This window comes from Rhincodon typus, chromosome 27 (assembly GCF_021869965.1).
Source record: "Rhincodon typus isolate 14 chromosome 27, sRhiTyp1.1, whole genome shotgun sequence".
Taxonomy (NCBI): Eukaryota; Metazoa; Chordata; class Chondrichthyes; order Orectolobiformes; family Rhincodontidae; genus Rhincodon; species Rhincodon typus.
In genome coordinates, this window is record NC_063358.1 from 2354247 (window position 1) to 2375999 (window position 21753).

Below are 21753 nucleotides of genomic sequence, written 5' to 3' on the forward strand. Positions count from 1 at the left end.
ATACGGAATGAGCTGCCAGAGGAAATGGTGGAGGCTGGTACAATTACAAAATCTAAAAGGCATCTGGATGAGTATATGAATAGGAAGGGTTAGAGGGATATGGGCCAAATGCTGGCAAATGGGACTAGATTTATTTAGGATATCTGGTCGGCATGGATGAATTGGACCGAAGGGTCTGTTTTCATGCTGTACAGCTTCTCGACTCTGATTCTAATTGCCACTCAGAACATTTGCAGTTCAGTTTGAATAATTTCGGTTCAGGGAGTGACTCTTTCCATTAGGCAAACATCTTCGACAAGTTCAGAGGAGACAAAATGGGTTGTACCCTGCCTTATTAGAACCGGTTGTAAGATAAATGTCTCCGTGTAGCAGAACAAACAGTGAAGCACACTTGTACAATTTCCTTTCAAACATCCCTACTTCATATAGAAGAACAAAAACACATATTTGCAGGCACTATCACTTACACCGAATTACCCAAATTAGATTAGATTAGATTTTATCCTCACATGTACTTGAGTACAGGAATACAGTGCAAACTGCTAAGTGTCGCCACTCTCTAGCACCATCTAAGAATTGTAAAAAAAGGCAGAAATCAGAGAAACAAAAGCAAAGTCACCCATGATGCAAACTACTGTTCTCAATGCATTGTCAAAACTGCTCATTATCCAAGAAACTTCACCACAAACCTTCTCAAAAAATTCCATTGAATATTACACTCTGTTTCCTGCCACACAGCCAATTCTATATTCAAGTTGTCATTTCTTCCATGAGGTATGAAGTAACTCCACAGAGGCTGATATCCCATCACCAAGTCACCCTTTACTTACACGTGGACACTGATCCCATTCCCTCAGAGCCAACTCTCACAGTGAACAGATGCTGTGTTCATCCAGCTCTACACCTTGTTATCTCAGAACCCCTGACACTCCTGTTTATATCTGTCAGCCAGGGCTCCCTGACTGGACCAGTTAAAGCCCCAATCAGGGAACTCATATTCTATTTGGTCCACCTGGCCAACCTTGTTACAACCACTATGAGGTCGATCTTTGCCCACAGGTCTGTTATGCACCACTGTATCAAATGCCTTCTGGGAATCCATGCAGAGTACATCAACAGCACTTCTCTGATCAACCTACCCCCTGTTACCTCATCAAAAAGCTACATTACGTTAGTTCAACATGATTTTCTCTTAAGAAATCCATGCTAGTTCCTTAACTAACCTGCACTGGTAATAATTTTGTCCCAGATGTGCTGTTGGGAGCTCATCTTAGTGTCAAATGGAGCATGAAGGATGTGAATAGAGTGATGGAGCCGTGGCGAGTAATATGGATGGAATGGCATAGAGAGGACAATTCTTGTGGGAAGAATAAAAGACAATGGGCTGCATGGCAGGATTCGCTCAATGACCAGAAGTGAGTTATCTCATGCTGTCTTCGAAAAATCTTCTCATTTCTCACGCACCGTGCGCCAGTGGCTCATCATATTCTCCCATTTGCCACAGGTGGAAATATTGTCCACTGCCGAGACCTCCAGGGATTCCTGGCACCATCTTTAAAGTCCAGCCAGACACCCGGTCAAGTGCTGGCAATCTACAACTGCCCCACAAGGTTCCTGTCAATTACCCCAGACATGTTGGGCAAATGGTAATTGGCACTCACTCTGCCGACAGGTACCTGGGGTTCTTTGTGGGCAGTGAGGTGTGCGCGGTTATTGCCCATGGAGTGTGCCCTGAGATGTTGGAGATTGATGGAAGTCTGGAAGAGCAAGAGGTGAACTTGAGTCACCAGAATCTGCTCGGACTTTCATGTCGGGAATTGTCTCCATCCAGAGAAGAGATGACCTTATAATAAGATGTTAATGCATGTAAAGAGATCTCTCACTGCTCCCCAGCAAGAATCTTGTCTCACTGTTTAATTTGTTGGCTGAAATATTTTTGCTCTTGACGTCAAGAAACTCCTCATTGGCCATCTCATGTGATCCTCCCAACTTTCTCACCAATGCCTACATCATTCAGGGATTGGGAAGATCCCACCCAATAACTTTGAGCTCCCTGATATGGGCTGTGTCAAAACCCTGGAATTCCCTCCCAAACACCATTGTGAATCCACCTACAGCACATGGTCTGCAGTGGTTCAAAACAGCAGTGCCCCACCACCTTCCCTAGGGTGGTTTGAGATGGGCAATAAATGCTGGCCAGTCAGTAACACCCATATATCATGTTCGGGAATAAAAACAAATCCCTTCATGCATCTGTAGCATGTGATTAAAATCACGGCTGATCTGGCTGTGGTCTCATTTCCACATTCCTGTCTGGCCCCATAACCTAGACTCCATTGTCTATCTAATGTCTGTTCAACACTGCCTTCAGTAAACTCAAAGACCCTGCATCTTCTGCCCTATAGGGACGAGAATTCCGTAAACTAATAACCCTGTGAGAGAAATCATTTCTCCTTACCTCCATTGTAAAATTCCTTATTCTTAAGGTTAAACTGTATGTTTTAATAAGATCAACTCTCATTCTTAAACTCCATGGGGTATAGGATCGATCAGTTCTACCTTTCTTTATACGATAACCCGTCATTCCAGGAATGAAGCTACTGAAACTTGTCTGAACTGTTTTTAACACAATTATATCCTTTTTCAAATAAAGTCCAGAACTGTACACAATACACCCGAAGTAGTCTCGCTAAGGTTTTGTACAGCTGCATCAAAATTTCCCTACTTTTATATTGCATTCTCCCTTGCAATAAACAATAATGTTCTATTTGCCTTCCTTATCACTTGCTGCACCTGCAGGCTAACATCATGTACCAGAACATCCAGATACCTCTGCACTATAGAGTTCTACAATCTCTCTCCATTTAAATAACATATTGCTTTTCTATTCTTCCTACCAAAGTGGACAAGTACATGATCCCACATTATACTCTATTTACCAAGTTCCTGCCCACTCACTTAACCTGTCTACATACCTTTGCAGGTGCTCTAAGTCTTGGTGACTTAGAAGACATCCATTTGCCTGGATGAGTGCAGCCCCAACAACACTGAAGAAGCTTGACACCATCCATTTCAAAGCAGTCCACTTGATTGGCACCGCATCCACAAACTTGCACTCAGTAGCAGCAGTGTGTACTATCTACAAGATGCACTGCAGAAATTCACCAAAGATCCTCAGACAGCCAAATCCAAATCCTTCCAAATCCACGGTCACTTCCATCTGGAAGTACAAGGGTAGCAGATACATGGGAGCAACACCATTTTCAAGTTCCCCTCCAAGCCACTCAGCATTCAGACTTGGAAATATATCACTGTTCTTTCACTGTCACTGGATAAAAATCCTGGAATTCCCTCCCATTGGCATTGTGGGTCAACCGACAGCAGGAGGACTGCAGCGGTTCAAGGGGGCAGCTCACTACCTCCTTCTCAAGGTCAACTTGGGACGGGTAATAAATGCTGACCCATGTACCATAAATGAATAAGAGAAAATTACTTTCCAACTTATCTTGATGTCATTAGCAAATTTAGCTGCCACAAATTTAGTCTTTTCATACAAGTCATTATTATTGATTGTAAATAGCTAACCCTTGAGAGGTACCACTAATTACAGCTTGCCAATCTGAAAAAGAACCGTTTATCTCCACTCTTTCCCTTCTGTTAGCTAACCAATCCTTGATCCATGCTAATATATTCCCTTACACAATATGTTCTTCTCATCTGTAGTAATCTTTTGATGTAGCATCTCTTTAAAGGCTGTTTGAAAATGCAATTACACCACATCCATGGGTTCCCTTTTATTCACACTGCTTGTTACTTCCCCAAGGAACACTAATAAATTGGACTAACGTAATTTATTTTTTGCGAAACCCATGTTGATTCTGCCTAACTACATAATGATTCTCTGAGCATTTGTAAAACCTCTTTAATAATAATAATAACCTCAGCTGGAGAAAATGCCTTTTTCATAAAGTAAAACTACATTCAATTTAATAACAAATTCCATAAACATGTTCCTACACATTTTGCATTTGTCTTGCACGTTTAGAATAGTTTTAACCCTGGCTGGTTTCCCTACAAGCAATCTTTGGAAGCAAAACTACTCTTTTTGAAGTTACATTGCACAGGGCAGACACTATTTTAAAATATGTCCAGAATATGTTCATAATTATTATTGCCGTCTTCTCTCCATGGAAACAAAGACGACACTTTTCCACCATCTGCAAAAAGACTTTCCTCTTTCAGTTTCAGTCACTCTGGACCTCCCTCTCTCTCCCACTTATCCTCTCTTTCCCTTACTCCTTTTTCTCCCCTTACTCCAAAAATAGACTCAGTCCCTCCAACCCCATGGCACAATAATTTCAGCAATAGCTTTTATTTTGGTTGCACTTCATCAGTCAATGTCACATTCTGCACATGGAACATGTTTTTGCTGATTGTAAGTTGACAAGACTGGAGCTGCTTCACAAGCCGCTTATATTTATTTCAACTGAGTTAATCCATTCAGACCAACCTCATACTCTCCTAGTTGTAACATTTATTTGCTCCTCAAGTTATTCCAGGTTTCTGTCTCTATTGAAGAATTTATAGATGTCAATGCTTGTTATGTTTTACTGAGTTGAGCCTGTGCATGGACTTATTTTCATGGTATAATTTGAAGGTATATTTTGAATTCACCTTTACCATTCCTTTATTGCCTCATATTTGGTATGAGGTAGCTCCAGTGCAACACGAAAATCGCAACATGCTCCAGTCTTTCCTTATACCTCAGGCCTAAGCACAAAGAGTGGAATTTTTTGGTTCATTTTCTAGATATTGATGTCAAAGCATGTCAGACACCTTATGTTTTGAGTGTACAATACAATAGTGTGTTCAACACAAGGATTTTATTGAAGTGAAGCTTAAGATGTCTGCCTACAAGGAGAGTACCGTATGGAAAAGGTCACATGACTACAGCAGACTGGTGCAGACATTTGTATACAATTGTATTTCAATCCAAACACCCACCACAATTGGGGAAACCCACCTGAGCTTGTGCCTATTAGTCACCTAATTGGTCACTCAATTGGATTTTTGGCACATCACTTCCTGGGACATTGATGTCAAACCCTGTGTGAAGTTGCTGGCCAATGAGAGGCCAGGAGGCTTGGTGACTAACAGCACCTCCTCAGAAGCTGAGGCGGCTGAGGGAACAGCAACAGTGAAGTTCTCGGAGTAGGGAGTACAGTCTGTGACCTTTCTGGAGTCGGGGGGAGTGAACACAGGATGGGAAGGGGCTGGCTTGGGGTGAGGGGATTGGAGGTAAGAGCATGCCAGTTACTTTTAGCAGACACCTCTTTGCACCCTCCCATCCAGAGTGGGACAGATTAATGCCCTATCCATGCAGCACACTCCACTTGCCCAATCAGAAAGGCTGTCTCTGGTCTTACTTGCTGGGAACAAAACTAATTGTGAAAGTGGCATAAACAGTCTCTTAACTGGCCACTAATGGACAACATAAAGACCTCAATTGGGAGCAAGGCAGGAAGGTGAAGTTTGAACCTTCTTATCCCGAAGGCAGGAATGAGCTGGGTATTTCCTTGATGCCATGCCACTAGATTATCTAACCCCTTCCACCAACATCCCTATTACTTCTGGGAGGGAAAGATTTCACCCTAAGAATCAGCCTAATTGCATTTCTCTGCACAGACCCCAGGTTTACAATGTTCCACCTTCATTTCCAGTTGCCAAATACTCAGGAAACTCAATGGGGGGAGAGGAGGCTCAAAATACTGCGAGGGAACATTTAGACTGTACATTGGAAAATGGAAGTTGGACATTGCTATATTTAGGAATAGTACTGGTAGAATTTCTACTACTTGAAAGTCAAGTGGGGACTTAAGGTGTACAGAGTCTATCAATATAAGGCTAGAAAAGCACAGCAGGTCAGGCAGCATCTGAGGAGCAGGTAAGCCAACATTTTGGGCCAAAACCCTTCGTCAGTCCTGACAAAGGGTTTCAGCCTGAAACATTGACTTACCTGCTCCACACATGCTGTGCTTTTCCAGCCTCACACCCATAGACTCTGGCTTCCAGCATCTGCAGTCCTTATTGTCTCCAAGTCACTTAAGGTATACACCTCAACTACACAAGACCATATTACATTCCGGAACAGTGAGGCAGATACTGAGTGAGACCAAGTGGCGCCAGGAATCTTTGAGTTTAGGGAAAACTGCTTAGCAACAAACTTTTGGATTTGCTTTTCAAGTTGCAGTTTCACTGACCTGTAAGTACATTGCACCCAGAGACATCCTGTAGACTTCAAATGAGAAACAGCTCTTCTCTCTCTCTCTCTCTCTCTCTGAGTGGAAAAAACAAAATACCCAGAGACTCAGCAGAAAGAGTGCCAATTCGAAAAGACCAAGTCCATCCAACTGCTACTGAATCAAAGATCAATCAGACAGCACAATGAATCATCATCATTAAAACAAAAACCAAAAGCTGTGAGAATTAACCCATCCCACCTCTTGTGTTCTGGACTTTGATCATTGGAATTTGTGTTTTCTCTCTATGTTTTTCCACCCGTAATATTTATGTCAAACTATCTGCTTTTGTCTGTCTTATTCATGAATGAAACAGGACTTCAGGTTTTAAAGGGGTACAGTTTAAGTCACATAGTAGCAAATCAGTAATGCTTTTTTTTGCCATTTAATAAGAATAAATTCGTTCACAGTAAACAGTTATTTTCTTATTGATGACAAAACCTGGTGTGAATTGCTTTTGTCCTGAATAGCAGTCAGCAAGGCAAATTGTTTCTCTTGGTAGTTTAATTGGGTAGTTACATTTGTAACTGTTTGTGCAATAGCGGTACCTGATTATTGGTGGATAATTCCTGATTGAGGGGTGGCAACATTCTCAATCACTTCTAACAGCCAATGTAATCTCTAACCACTCAGCGTATGTTGCTGCTCCACTCAGAGCAACACTATCTTTACAGCCAGGTCCAGTCATGCTCAACATCAGTAATGTTTCTGGTGTGGACTTATTAACAATATTCCAACTCTCACATCAGAAAAGAGGAATTCTGAGTTAACTGCTAATTAGAGTTGTGTTTAGTAGGCTGGTCTTTCTTTGGGTGCTGTTCCCACTAACTATGTTCTCTGTTTTGTATGGAAATAATGTGAGGTGTTAAATTGCTCTAACACTGTGCTCCAGGTCAACAACCTGAGACTGTACATATCAGTGGGGGTCCTGCAAACCCCCTGCTTCATCCCCACCCCCTTACCAAATGCAAATGTCTGCGGTTGTCCATCCTAGCTCCTGTCGGTTGGCCCGTTTAATGCTTGGAGAGATGTTAATTAGCCTGAGGCCCCCCTCCACCTGGTTAGGGAGTCCATATCCAAGGACAGTACTGAAAGCAGTAACAACAGCCTCAGATTTGGAATGCGGAATCATTGCACATTGTTGTGTAAGGTAATGGTTCAGAAAGGGTTAATTTTGAAAACAGCATTGTTCCCCGCCCAAGATGGTGTACAATGTTGGTTGTTCTAAAGGGGAGTCTAGCTCACAATCCCCATAGAGACAGATGAAGTGGGAAGTAGAGCAGGTATCCCTGAGTATAGGATAATTGCCTATGACGAAGAGTACAAATGGAATAGGGCTCATTGTGCACTGGCCATGAGGGACAGGAATCTCAGTCAGGGGAAGAGAAGGGCCTGAGGACCTAATCGAGGGACGGGATTTTGGATGGTCCTGGGGATAGAACCCAGGCTCTACTCTCAAACCAGACACACCACTGAGGGCCTTGCCCAGGGACCTTGTGGACCCTGACTTTAAGTAGCCCTCGCCCCCTCAAGTTGCTGATATTGTTCAAGGTGAGTGTGGCTTCTATCCCAAGGGCCCATGTTGTACATGGCTTACAGAGTTCCTGTGTAAGGATGCGACTTGTGTATGTAGCTTCTGATCTCAGTTCTGGTAGAACTGAGGACAAATCATGCAGTCCCACATTAAACATTGCTTGGCTATTTACCACGGTTAACAAAAGCATCAAAAACATAAGAAATATGAATTGGATGAGTTAGCCAGCAGCACTGGCTCTATCACTCAGTGAAATCATGGCTAATCTTGTCACACAACTGCACCGTCCTGTACTATCCCCATTTCTTTTAATTCCTTTATTGCCCAACATTTCTTGATCACAGTCCTGAAAGAGATCAATGACTGATTACCCATATGGTAGATGATTCCAAAAATTCATGACCTTTTGAGAGAAGATATGACCACACTGGATTGACAAGGACCATTCAGTTCTCTAACCTGTGCTATAACTCATCTACAGATGCCACCAATCTCCTTGGAGCGATAAAAGAACAAAAAGCGAAATTTTTTTTTTAATCTCTCAATGTGACTAAAACCAATCCAATCAAGCACATTAAGTGTGAATTTTAGGGAATGAAATTAGAGATAAGAGCCTGTCAGCAGGACCCATCAGGGAATCTACTTGGTGCCTCATGTATGAAGACTCCACCTTTGCTGAGTCCCAACCAGAGAATGCCATAGTCCTGGACACCCAGTGCATCATTCAGGCACATTCTGACCACATTAACAGAGATTTTCTTTTATCAAATCTTAAAAATAAATAATTCCACGATTCAATTATTACGGTAAAACACAGTAGAGCATCACAAGAACAACATCACCAAAAACTGATGTGCTAAAAATACCAGTAAATGATCCCTTGGGAAAATGTGACAACAACCTTTAGGAAATGTGAAGATCAGTGAAAGGAAAAAAATTTAAGTTCAGTGACATACATTGACTTACTGCATACATTGGCTGAAGAAGCTAATAGGATCAATAGAACTGGACTGTGCCTGCCCGTGCTCTGATAGCAACAAATAAATAAAACCCTAAGTTTCCAGTTTATTTGGATCATTGCAAAATGTTGTGGCTTCATACCTTTCCCAAATTCCTGTTTATAATACTGGGCGATAACATAAACCAAATTCTGATTTTTGTTGATGTGATTGACAGGGGGCAGATTTTCTAAACTGTTTTAAAAAACGTCCAGTGCTCAAAGTGTTAGTAATTGATTTATTTGAAATGTAAAATATGCAGGAAAATGTGACAAACAGCTAACGGGAAGGAAGTGGAAAAAGGAAGGACTTCCAGCAGGAAGAGGAGCTGGGAGTTCATCTCCTCAACCCCTTTGGAAATTCATTTGGACAGTGATAGGCTGTGATAGTACCTGTAGCACCCTCTCCCCCTCACCCCGACAATGATCTCAGATTCCCAGGCCACAGACATTGCTAACACCTCACTTTAAAGGTTCCATGAATGCAGCTCAGCCCCAACCTCCCAAGGCCCAGATTACTCCATATCTGAAATGATTTTGCAGCAGACTCCTCTGGAAGTGCATTTGGAGGAGATTTCCATCCTTCACGTTCAGACCAAATTCTAACCCACATCCCAGAAGTGAAAAGAAACCCCTTACAATTGTGCAAATTAACACGAGAGATCAGCAGGCTCATGCAAATAACCATGGAATCGTATCAGACTGGAAGCTTTTCGAACGATTTTTTCAGTGCATTGTGACGGAGAGGAAGTCAGTCGTTCTGTATGAAGTAATCTCACCAATTTGGGTTGAGTAACCCCCCTCCCCAAAACCATGGATCAGTGAAATCTTTTGCTGTATTCTATTGAATACGAAGCTATTATGCACTCGCTCTTTGTAATCCCCAGAGAGTGGGGGAGGGGGATTGGAAGACATGGAGGAAGGACTGGGGGAGGGGAGCTTGGCAATGAATTGGCAACGAGGTATTCAAGAAAAGCAAGGCATTTGTGAGCTTCTCCCTTCAGAAATTCCTGGGTATTCCAATTTCTAAGAGAACTGCAAATTGATATTTTCCAGTTTCCCCTATTTGATTGCAATATTCTAAAATATCAACCAGACCCTTACAAGATCAGTGAGACTGATACATTGCTGCAGTACTGCACCAAGTTACTGCATAACATTCAATTCACATCAGTTTTAATCTGACAAGTCTTTTCAAAAACACTGTTTTCAGAAATATTCTACGCTAAGGTGTTTAACTGAAAATACAAATTGGTTTCTATGTTGTTTACAAACTGAAAGATGTAGTGTAGAGGGAGTACACAAAGGGTAAATATCCTTGGTGCAATATACCTGTCCAATAACTGATTAAACATAAAGCAACCACCCACAGGAAAGATGGAGACTCTAATTTCCAGTCGAGATATAATTATAAGCATTTTAATTAAACTCTAATGATGGAGATGTTGCTTCTAACAGGAGCAAAACACCCTCCCCCAACCAGGAAATTTTGCTTTTCTGTTTCTATCAAAAATCCAGGAAGTGTTGCAATTTGTAAAAAAAAAAGCCATGGAATCCTGCTGTTTAATTCCCAAAGCTCTTTGTTATGAAATCATAAATGATTAGAAAAAGCAAACAGTAAACCCGTGACTGTGAATGAGATCAATGTATCCTGTGAGTGAATATCCTGTGTGTGAATAATTAGTGCACACACATGTAGAAGATACCGATATGTCTCCCCAACTAGCATTCTCTTCATCCTGAACGTCCCACGTTGTCTTTCTTGGCAATATTTTCTCAGACAATGTGGAAGAGGGTAGCCACAGTGATATACAAAAAGCCCAGTACTCAACCAGGCTTAAGTAGGCCATGTCACTTTGAAAAATTGGTCGGGTCTGTCTCTAAGATCAGTCTTGTAAATCTGAAGAAGGGTCATTGGACTCAAAACATTAATTCGGTTTCTGTCTCCAACAATGCTGTCAGGCCTGCTGAGTTTCTCCAGCACTTTTTGCTTATATTTCAGATTTCCAGCATTTTTATAGATTTTTTTGCTGCTTTGTTTTACGTGAATTTCAAACAAAAGTCAGTCACCCTTGTGTAGAGCATGAGGCTGTTTAGCTCCAATTGTTTCACTGCAATAGTTTGTCAGATTTTGTGGCTTGAATTTATAAGGACCTTTGATCATCCAAATGCCCAGAATTGTCACTGACTCCATCGCTCACTCGAATGACTATCTCTGAGACTAAACCAAGTTGTTCACAAATGTGGTGTCATATCTGACACCCAAAATGAGCTTTGGGTCAAATATTCATAGCATCACTAAATATGCTCAATTTAACCACTGTAACAATGTGCAGATTTAACCCTGTCTCAGCATTTCTCTGCTGAAGCCCATATCCATTTGAGGTAGTCCTATACTTGAGCTGCACATGAGCTTATGTACCAAGCCCCATTCACACATTACCTCTGCACTCATTGATTTCTCTTGGCTCACAGTCCAAACCTGGAATTTAAAATTCTCAAACTTGTTTTCACATCCCTCAATGGCTGCCCAGCCCCTCGTGTCTGTCATCCCATCCAGTGCCGCAGCCTTCTAAGATATGTGCTCACATCTATTTCTGGCCTCATGTTTATCCCTGGCTTTAATTACCCCACCATTATCAGCCATCTGGGACTAAATTCTAAAATTCAATCTTAACCCTCTGTACCCTGCCAACATTCTTTATTCCGTTAAGACATTTCTTAAAACTACTTATTTGACCAACCTGTGGTTGCCGGCCTTGATATGTCCTTATAGTTCAGTGTCAAATGTTATAATGCTTCTGTGAAACACCTTGGCAAGTTCTATTCCGTTAAAGGTGCAAAATCAATAGAAGTTGTTGTTGATTTTGTTCCATTGCAAATGAGTCACTGATGTTCTGTAGGAAATCCTAATTATGGAGGAAAATCTCCTAATTTGTTGCCACCCAAAGCTTCGGCTTATTAACATCTTTAATATTGAAAATGAAACTCAATGTCACATTATGTTCTGACATAGCGAGTAAAGGGAATTTGTCAAATTATTATTTTGTATTGCTGGCAATGCCAGCTTTTATTGCCCGTCCTTAGTTGCCCTTGAGAAGATGGTGGTGAGCTGCCTTCATGAACCACTGCAGTCTCTGTGCTGTAGGTTGACCCACAATGCCTTTAGGGAGGGAATTCCAGGATTTTGACCTTGCGACAGTGAATGAACAGCAATATATTTCCACATCAGGATGTTGAGTGGCTTGGAGGGGAACTTGCAGGTGGTAGTATTCCCATGTATCTATTGATTGTCTTTCTATCTAATGAGGTCTTGAGTTTGGAAGGTGTTATCTAACGAGTCTTGGTGAATTTCCTCAGAGCATCTTGTCGATGTTACATACTGCTGCTACTTTATATCAGTAGTAGAAGGATTAAATTATTAAAGTGATTGATTGATCCAAATAAGTGCATTGCTTTGTTCTAGATGGTGTCCACCTTTGTGAGTGTTTTTCGAGTAATGAACATGCCGTGCCTGACAGGATGGTAATACAGATTCAATCCAAATGTGCAAAAGGAAATTGCATAAATACCTAATGGAGAAAAATTTCTGGAATACATGGGAAAAAAGTAGGAGAGTGGGATGCGCTGGATCATTCTTCAGGAGAGCCAATGTGGACTTACTGGACTGCACAGATTTTTCCCATGTCATACTATTCAATGATCCCACCAATTTAGCCACCAATAATTATGAATTAAAAGTCAGTTTTTCTGCATTCTATTTTTCTTTGCCTCAGAGAATTTAACAAGACATTAATTTTACTCCACGTTTTCACTCGCATTTGTCTTTCATTATTGTTTGTACGCTGGTTATGTCAAGTATAATTTATATCTTCCCAGAAACTTTAATGGATACAAATTTATAAACTGAGAAGAGAAACTAATTCATTATCTCTGGGACCAACATGATTAGAAGATGTTTATTGGATTGGCCTTCATTCCTGTAACTTGAGAGGCCTGTTTTGACACAAAGATAATGCACAATTTTAATTTACTTTATTTAACTCTGCTTCAATATCTAGCAGTGGTACTTGGACTTCAAGCAGTAGATAGAGATTTTACTCTGGCCACAAACAAATATCACATTAGCCTTTGAAAAGTTGTTGTATCCAAACGTCTTGCAACTAATCCAATCATGTAAGGGAAATACTCAAAGAAAATACCTCTTGTGGACTATATTTCTTTTCTTGTTTCCCAGCATCAATGTCTTGTTACAATATATTTTTGATTCTGTGTAATTAACTTATTGTGAATATATTGGATTTAATTTTGCCTGAATATGACAAGTTTGCAACGCGACATTTCATTTCATAGCAGAAATGCGAAATCAATGAGTATCCCACACATTCTTGAAATGTAGCATCCCATAGGGATTGAAAAGTTAGGGCTGATTTAAACTCAAAAGGAAAGGATCAGAAAGAGCTGTGTTTGAAAGTGTTGTGAGGAAATTCACATTGAAGATATCTAAAACTCACCCAGTCTTTGATCTTTGGCTGACCATTGTGAACAGCCAATGAGCAGGGACAGGAGATTCTAGCTGGGGAATTAAAAATGATACAGCTACCAAATCCTAAAGGGCACTCACACACCTGCAATTCAGTGGCTAAACAACAACTTCCATCTATAGTGTCTCTATCGCATCGCTTAGAACATTTACCATCATGGAGTACAGAATGTTCTGAGAAAGAAACTGAAAGGGAAAAGTTAAGGCAAGTACTTAATGATGGTTGATTTGCAATGCTTTTGAAGGGAGAGAGGCAGAAAGACAGATGGGATTTCGGAGAGAAGCATCATGTAGCATCACTTTTCCTGTGTGAAGGAACAGAGCAATATGTATCAATCCAGAATCAGAGTTATAGAGAATGAGGTCCAGGAGATAACGACGTTAGTAATGGTCTTCAAAACGGTCAAATGTTTAACCTCTACCTGTTAGCACGAAAGGATCCGGGGAAAATAAACTGAGGAACAATATTCTCGATTTTTAAAAATAAAACCGAGTCAGTCTTACATACAGTATGACTTGCTTTCAAAAGTTTGCGTTTCCTTTGAATTTGTCATTTTCAACAAAGCTACACAAGCTGTTAGGTTTGTTTTTGGAATAAATTCACCGTTACATCAAAACAATGCAAAAACTAGTAGCATCAGAGTGCACTCCAATACTATGTTGAATATTTACAATTTTACAGAATAAAATTAGCTCAGTAAAGCAGAAAGATAATTGGGAAAAAAATAAACTGCTTTCTTTTCTATTCAACGTTCGCAAAGTATTTGACACTGAATAATTTAAAATGCATTTGTTTGTCCTGTAACATTTTACTTCCTATGTTTTCTTTTTGTTATTTTGATTGAAATTTTGAAATGAGAAGCCATAAATTCTTCGCTTCATTTATAAAGAAAGTGGGCAAACAGGATGAGTCTATTGGTGGAAATCGCTAAAATATTTCACGCAGATAAACTCGAAAGGATCCATTTTCAGTTTTATGAGTTGACAACACGTGCAAGGAAGTGATTTGCAAGACAGCACGGCGATGCTTAAATGGCTATGTATTTTTGTTGTTTCCTCAGGAAGGGAGAAAAACAAGTTAAAAGGAAGATTTTAAGGACTAAAGATAAAACAAAGGGATGCAAATTAGTTTTAGTTTATTAAAGAAGCAACCGAGAATGGGTGGTGATTCAAACGAGGATGTTTTTATAGGTTTAAGTGCAACCTCGTAATGTGTTTATTGGTATCTCTGGGTCTTTTATTGATGCTTCCCACATGTTTACAATCTGCTGCCTTTTGTTTGAAGCTTTTTCCATGTAGCTCAAAATGTCCATAAAACCACCGCCGTCCATTCATTTCCAGGCCATCTGCAGCACTCCAGCAGTTCAGCTGAGCAAAGGAAAGATCAGGTTTTGGCTCCAGGCCATGATACGTGTGTGCTGCTAACACTTCACACAGAATCTTCTGCTTAGAATTTCTCCAATGTTCATAGAATATACGTGTGTAGAAAGGACTGACAGAGGGATGACATTGAAGATGGGAGTTGAAGAACTTTCAGTGCAGCACAACTGAAAGGTTGAAAAGACTGAGAGAAGAAAATGCATCTATCGTGGTAAATGCAGTCATGCTTAAGTGGCGAGAAGCTGATATATTTAAAAAAAACATTTGCACTTATTTTAGGTATTCTCCAATCCAAGGCTTTGAAAACGATGACAAATCATAGGGACTTGAGAAAACCTTCCCACTGGCAGTATGATGGCAATGATTCTGGTCATACTTGAAGTGAATGAAAATTAGAATTCCAAAGAAACAGGAAGCCAGTACGTAGAAAAATTAAAAATGGTAACCAGAAAGAAAATGATGAAGGATCCCAAAATAGATTTAGGGCAAGGTTTCCATATTTTCAGGAAATAATAATGAAATCAAACTCTGTATTCTTCCCATTATCTTCCAAAAGCAATAATACATCTGCTTCTTATTGAAGAAGCAGTGCCAATAGTAACAATGTTAACCATGGCATTTGTAAAATAAATCATACTTTGCTTCTCACATGCCTTATGGATATGCAGTTATCACTGACACATTCCAAGAAGATTTATGAAACATTTAATAATCAAATTGTTTCACGAGTAAAAACAGCAATTCTAATTTTATGCAAGAAACATGCTTAAAGTGAGCTGGTTTCATAGTTCCGTAAATATAGCAGAAACAAAAACTTGATATGAATGCAGTGTTAATATAACAATACTTTCAGAAACTGTAAGATTTAATAAACATTTATCAACAAGAATATTAAGATAAGACACTTATGGTGAAAAATTATTGTAAAATATATTTCATAAGATATTGTTTGAAAGGCCTAGAATGCAACTTTGGACACTTGTGGGGAAGATTCTGTGAGACTGTGCTAGAGGCCACATACATAGCCAGCAAAGAAAACAACTCACAAACATGCAGTCCCGAATTTTTTTTATCCATTCGGAAGCAGTGTAGATAAGATTTTGCCTGTTGTCAGAAAGTCCCTACTGGACAAGGAGATTTCAAAAAGCTTTACTCCACGGTGTCTAATAATAGTGTGAAAAAAATTAACAAGCATAGTAAAAGGTTACTTTCATTGGATGCCAAATAAAGCTTTCCAATAATCTGCATCTTCAACTATTTCTGTACACTCATCTTACAAATTAAAAATAAAACAACCTTGTGCAGTGAGTAAATTTTTTAGGGATTAGAATGATGTAACAATGAATGTCATTTTTAACGTCCCTCAATACATTAGATCATTAGAGATTGGCATTGTTCAACACAAGAGAACTATGAGTACTCAGGCATATCAAAACACAACTCTTCCTACCTAAATATGTCTTAAATGATATATATATTAAGCCATTCAACATAAATAATGTCCTTCCATGGCTAGATTTCAACTAGCTATGTCAATTATTGGTGTAGCTGTGTTAAAATATAATTGTCTGAGTTTTTCTCATTTTTCCTATTGACATTTCAGGAAGTGCACATTTCCTACAATTTTGTCCATAAATCAGAATTAGCAAAAGAAAGATTTATTTTTTGCATTCTTTTCCAACCAGAGGGAAATCTGGCTTCCACTAAAGTTTATGCTTTCTCTACCTGGAAACAACACAATGCCTTACACTAAATTTCAATGAATTTGTTGGACAAATTGACATAAACCACACTTCATCCTTGCTCATCAAGTATCTTTTTCTCACAGATCAGATCTTAAGATGGCTTTTGTTTTAAATTGAATTTCACATCCAATCCCTATCCTAATGTAAACTTGTAACACGCACTTGTCCATGGGAAAGTAGACAGCAAAATTATTAAAAGTTACAAAATACTAAAATGTTGGACATTTTCAAGATTAGAGCTGAAACCAATCAGACTCACCAAAATTCAGTAATGCTCAAATTACTCCAGATCAGATGCTAGGTTAGTAAAACGAAAAGTAAGGTTGTGTCACAACAAAAAAAACCGTCATATCATTTTGTAGTAGAGAAGTTTCAAACACCAAATGCAATTGGCCACTGAAGGGACAGTAAAGGAGTCTGTGAAACAGCAACCCAGCCTCCCCAATCATCCATCTCAGAGAATGGTGCAGAAGGAGTGGGGGAGGGGGAGAGAGGGGAGGTTTCTTATTCAAACCACAAGTTAATGCTGCAATAGGACCTGAAGCCATTATAGCAGGAATGCTACTCCTTTATCTACATGTAAATTACTGACCAGAAGGGTCGTAGTGCAGGGTTACAAAGATGGAGAGCAAGTCAAGCTGCTGTTTAGGGGCTGTCTGTAAATCTGTATTCCCAAAATTGGCTTTGAGGTGTGAAGACTATATAGTGAAACACCTCCTGGGGAAAGCTGAGGAAAGCATTTGTCCGAAATTGTCAACAATTAAGCCAGAGATCTCAATATTACAAAATTTGTTTCTACCTCTGTACATTTTCCTGACTATAGCAATATTCTTATTCACATTCCCATTTTTAGTTCTGAGAATGGGAATGCAAATAATTAACCTTCCCTACCTCCCAATCTTCACTGATTTATCTGTGTAGCTCCAGAATGTTCTGTGCCTTTGTCAGACGTAACAAAATTTCTGTTTTAATGAAGATGAAAACATTCACATGGTATTTTAGAAAAACAGTAAGAGGATATAAGCAGATAATATTTTTTGAAAGGTTGAAAGTATTGTCTGTATGATTTGGGTAACCTTGCCTCCTCGCAGTCTCTACCCACCACTGAAGATATTTTATGTTCTGTACACTTTCAAATCTCAGTCCCAGTGTTGGGCGAATACACTTTTTGAACAGCCCCTAGACTGTGGAGTAGATTGTCACCAACTCATTGTTACCTCCCGACATGGTCGATGATTTACATTCATGGTCCCTTTATTCAGTGGCTCAGTTGCTTTATTTAAATAAATCAACCTACTATTGAATAAGATTTTTAGAACAGGTTAGATAGCAATAGTAGCACTAAAGTGGAAAGCCAGATTAAACTCAATATAACCAAAGAAAGGAGTGTACTTTTTTCTTCTGTGTCTGAAAGGCCTTACAAAAATAAGTTACCATTACCTATACTCCACTTTCACAAAGGAGTTTTTTTTGGATTGTATATATAGTGTTACGAAGTTGGAGTCAATGAAGTACAGTACTCTCCCAACAGAGTTCCTGTCAGTATACAGCTCTTTATTTGTAATCCAGCCTAGTCTTCTACACTTCCAACAGAATGCATAATAACAAATGATAGAATCCCTTTAGTGCAGAAGCAAGCTATTCGGCCCATTGTGTCCACAACAACCGTCCGAACAGCATACACCCCCAAGTTTACTCCCTGTACTCCAGCATTTCCCACGGTTAATCCACCTAACCTACACATCCTTGGGCACTACGGGAAATTTAGCATGGCTAATCCACATAACCTGCACAACATTGGACTGTGGGTGGAAACTGGAGCAAATCTGCACAGACATGGGGAAAACGTGAAAACTCCACACAGACAGGGGGAGAACGTGCAAACTCCGCACAGGCAGTTACTGAGGGTGGAATCGAAACTGGGTCCGGGATACTGTGAGGTTGCAGTGCTAACCACTGAGCCACCGTGCCGCCCTAATGTCAAGTAAAATGTTCTGATCCTCCTCAGCAACACAGCCCCCCCCGCCACATAAATATCAAATCTGATTGCTCAAATCATTTTTTCTCTTGCTGGATGTTTTCCTACTACTTTCTACCCTAGTTAGCACAATGAATTGAATTACTAATTATTTTTTATGTAACGTCACAATCATATGGTCCATTTTAATTGTATAGTCAACTATATGTAATGAGGTATTTATAGATGACTATATCAGTGATAAAGATTATTATAAATCATATGAATATTATTAATGCTGTACTATGAGTGGCATTTATAATGCACCGATTATTTTCTTTGCAACTTAAGATTTTCATTTCTCAGCAAATAATTAGCCAAAAGGTTACAGTAACTTGCACTCTCTCTGATGGACCTTGCCACAGACACAAATATGAACAGCTCATGTATCTCTCCTGCATCATCTCTATTGTCGCACTGAGTGCCTTGAGGCAATCTAGTTTTAACTTCAAGATTCTTCCACATTTGTTGTAGTATTTTCAATTCTAATTTATACTCAAATTTTTAAAAAACATTTTTATTTGTGTTTTTTTAAACTCTTCAGGTTATTCTCAAGGCTATCCAAACACTGCTTGTCATTTGCCAAAAGTGTATGATTTGATAGCAAGCTAGATTTGTAAAGAATAGTCTCAAATTTGATCCCTGGTGTACTCAGTGGTTCTCAATGGTACAGGGACACTATAATAACCATTCATGTCCTTACATTAGTGAAGAAGAAAGCAGACAGTGTTTCTACTGTAGAATCCCACCCTGTGACCTTTGATGGAATTGAGCATCTGTAGTTGCTAGTTGAGGGCAAGTTAATTTTTAACTGAGATGCCCTATGTGACCGAAGAGCCTATAGGTGCACACTCAGAAAATTCACTTTTTAAAAACATTTATTCATGGAATGTTGGCATCACCGGCTGGGCCAGCACTTATTGCCCATACTTAATTGCTTTTGACAAGGTGAGCTGCCTTTCTTGAAGTGCTGCAATCTTTAGGATGTCAGTATGTCTATAGTGTTGTTAGAAAGGCTGTTCTAGGATTCTGACCCAGTGACAGCAAAGGTATGGCAATATAAGTTCCAAATCAGGGTGGTGTGTGGCTTGAAGGAGAACCTTTACCCATGCATTTGTTGCCCTTGTCCTTCTTGGAGGTACACTTTGCACATTTGGAAGGTTCTGTATAGGGAGATTTGGTACGTTGCTGCAGTGCATTGTAGATGGTATACACAGTTGCCACTGTGCATGGATGGTGAAGAGAGTGAAGTTTGGAGTATATAAATGTTGCAGCATTCCTGCAGAACTAAGGAAGGATTTGGGAGGAAATGGAGAATAAAGATACAATCTTCTCCTTCCACTGTCCTACCAGAAATCTCCTAAAAACTAATGTCCTTTGCACAGATTTGTAACAAAAACAGTGAACCATTCGAATCTGGCTCTGAACAGTTTCAACCAACATTGGATTTCATTGAAAATAACTGAACTTCTGTTTTCTGTGTCAACTGTGGCTAACTTGATAACGCTGTCATCTGAGTTCAAAGCTTGTGGACTTGGGTCATGTTCCAAGACTAGAGGACAAAAATCTATGCTGATGAGCTTGTGCAGTACTGTGGGAGTGCTGCATTTTGTGTGAAGTGTTGTCTGTCGGATGAGATATTGAAACCAACACCTTGTCTAACGTCTTGTGGCATATAGACAATCCCATGACACTACTTTGAAGAAAAACAATTAAATTATCCCCAGTGTTATCAATCAATCAAAATCACTGGAACAGAATATCTAGTTAACATCTTACTGTTTGCTGTGTAAAAATTAGCTGCTATGTTAATTGTGTTCTTTTTATCTTTATTCATTCATGGGATGTGGGCGTTGCTGGCTGGGCCAACATTTATTGAACATTCTTAAGCTGTTGCAGTCCATGCACTGTAGATAGACCACAATGCCCTTAGGGATGGAATTCCAGGATTTTGATCCAGCAACTGTGATGGAACAGTGATATATTTCCAAGTCAGGATGGTGATTCACTTGGAGAGGAACTTGGAGGTGGTGGTGTTCCCATGTATCTGCTGCCTTTGTCCTTCTAGATGGAAGTGGTCGTCGGTTTGGAACGTGCTGTCTAAGGAACTTTGGTGATTTTCTGCAGTGCATCTTGTCAATGGTACACAACACTACATTTCAAAGTTGTAAAACACTGTGGCATGCTCTGTAGTCAGGAAATTCATTGTAGAAACACCAGTTTATCTTACTTAAGAATCACTGTAATAAAAATCAGCAGAATTTTCCCGGCGTCTGAATGATGTAGGTAATTTAGGAAAATGTAGCAAGAATGGAACAATGTAATCCTATGTAAACATGTATGATTGATGCGATTCTAGACATCAAGAAACAAAGTCCACAGTTTTCTCCTTAATGTTTCACTAGTTAGCAAAATGGACCCTATTTCCATATATTTGTTTCTTGTTGTTAGCTAATCTCACCTCTTTGCTCTACAATTCTTCCAGGCACCAGTCAGAAACTTGATGGCACCAATTCCTGACTTGAGGGTCTGAGCAGCTTGGCAGTGTCTTTTCAGAGCCCCCACCTTAACCAGCAGTAACTATCATCGTGCAGCACACTCCACGGTCCCAGCAGCTGCCTCCATCCTCCATCCGCAGAAGTCAGCATGAGGAAAGCTCCAGCCTCAGCACACCATAATGGAGTGTCCTTCTGGACCTCAGTGATACTTTACACTGCAATGCACCTTCCAGGTTGCTCTGGGCAAAGGGACACACAGACATCTCATGCATCTGCACAGGGTGCATCTCAGGGGCTCTTAGCTTGCTTTTACTCACTTTGCAATTCCTTACACACACAGCATCTCTGCCTTGCCTTTTAACACAGTCAGAAAGCCAGGTAGTTTCTCATCGTTGCCAGCACTGAACAGTCAAGGAGATCGACATATTGCTGTTCTTGTATATGTGATGTAGAGGTGCCAGTGTTGGAATGGGGTGGACAAAGTCAGAAGTTACATGACACCAGGTTATAGTCCAACAGGGAACATTCTTGTCAGGCTATTTTTGCGCAGTGTCCATTCATCTGTTGTTAGAGTGTCTGCATGGTCTCTCCAATATACCATGCCTTGGAGCATCCTTGCATTCCTCCTCAACTGAGCAGATCCTGTGTATACGCAGGTCTTGTCTGGAGGGGAAGGCTTCTTTAACATGTTTAGGGTGGAGGCTAGAGAAATGCAACATCATGAGATTATCCGTCAGCTT

General features: G+C 40.0%; 1 protein-coding gene across 1 annotated transcript in view; it reads left to right on the forward strand.

Moving 5' to 3' along the window:
- Positions 1-1643: 1643 nt before the first annotated feature.
- Positions 1644-21753, forward strand: part of LOC109926836 (transcription factor SOX-11-like) — a 28996-nt gene continuing 8886 nt past the window's right edge. Inside the window, exon 1 of the mRNA XM_020526684.2 lies at positions 1644-1772. Within this exon, the coding sequence (XP_020382273.2) occupies positions 1644-1772 (129 nt within the window). The remainder of the gene's footprint in view (positions 1773-21753) is intronic.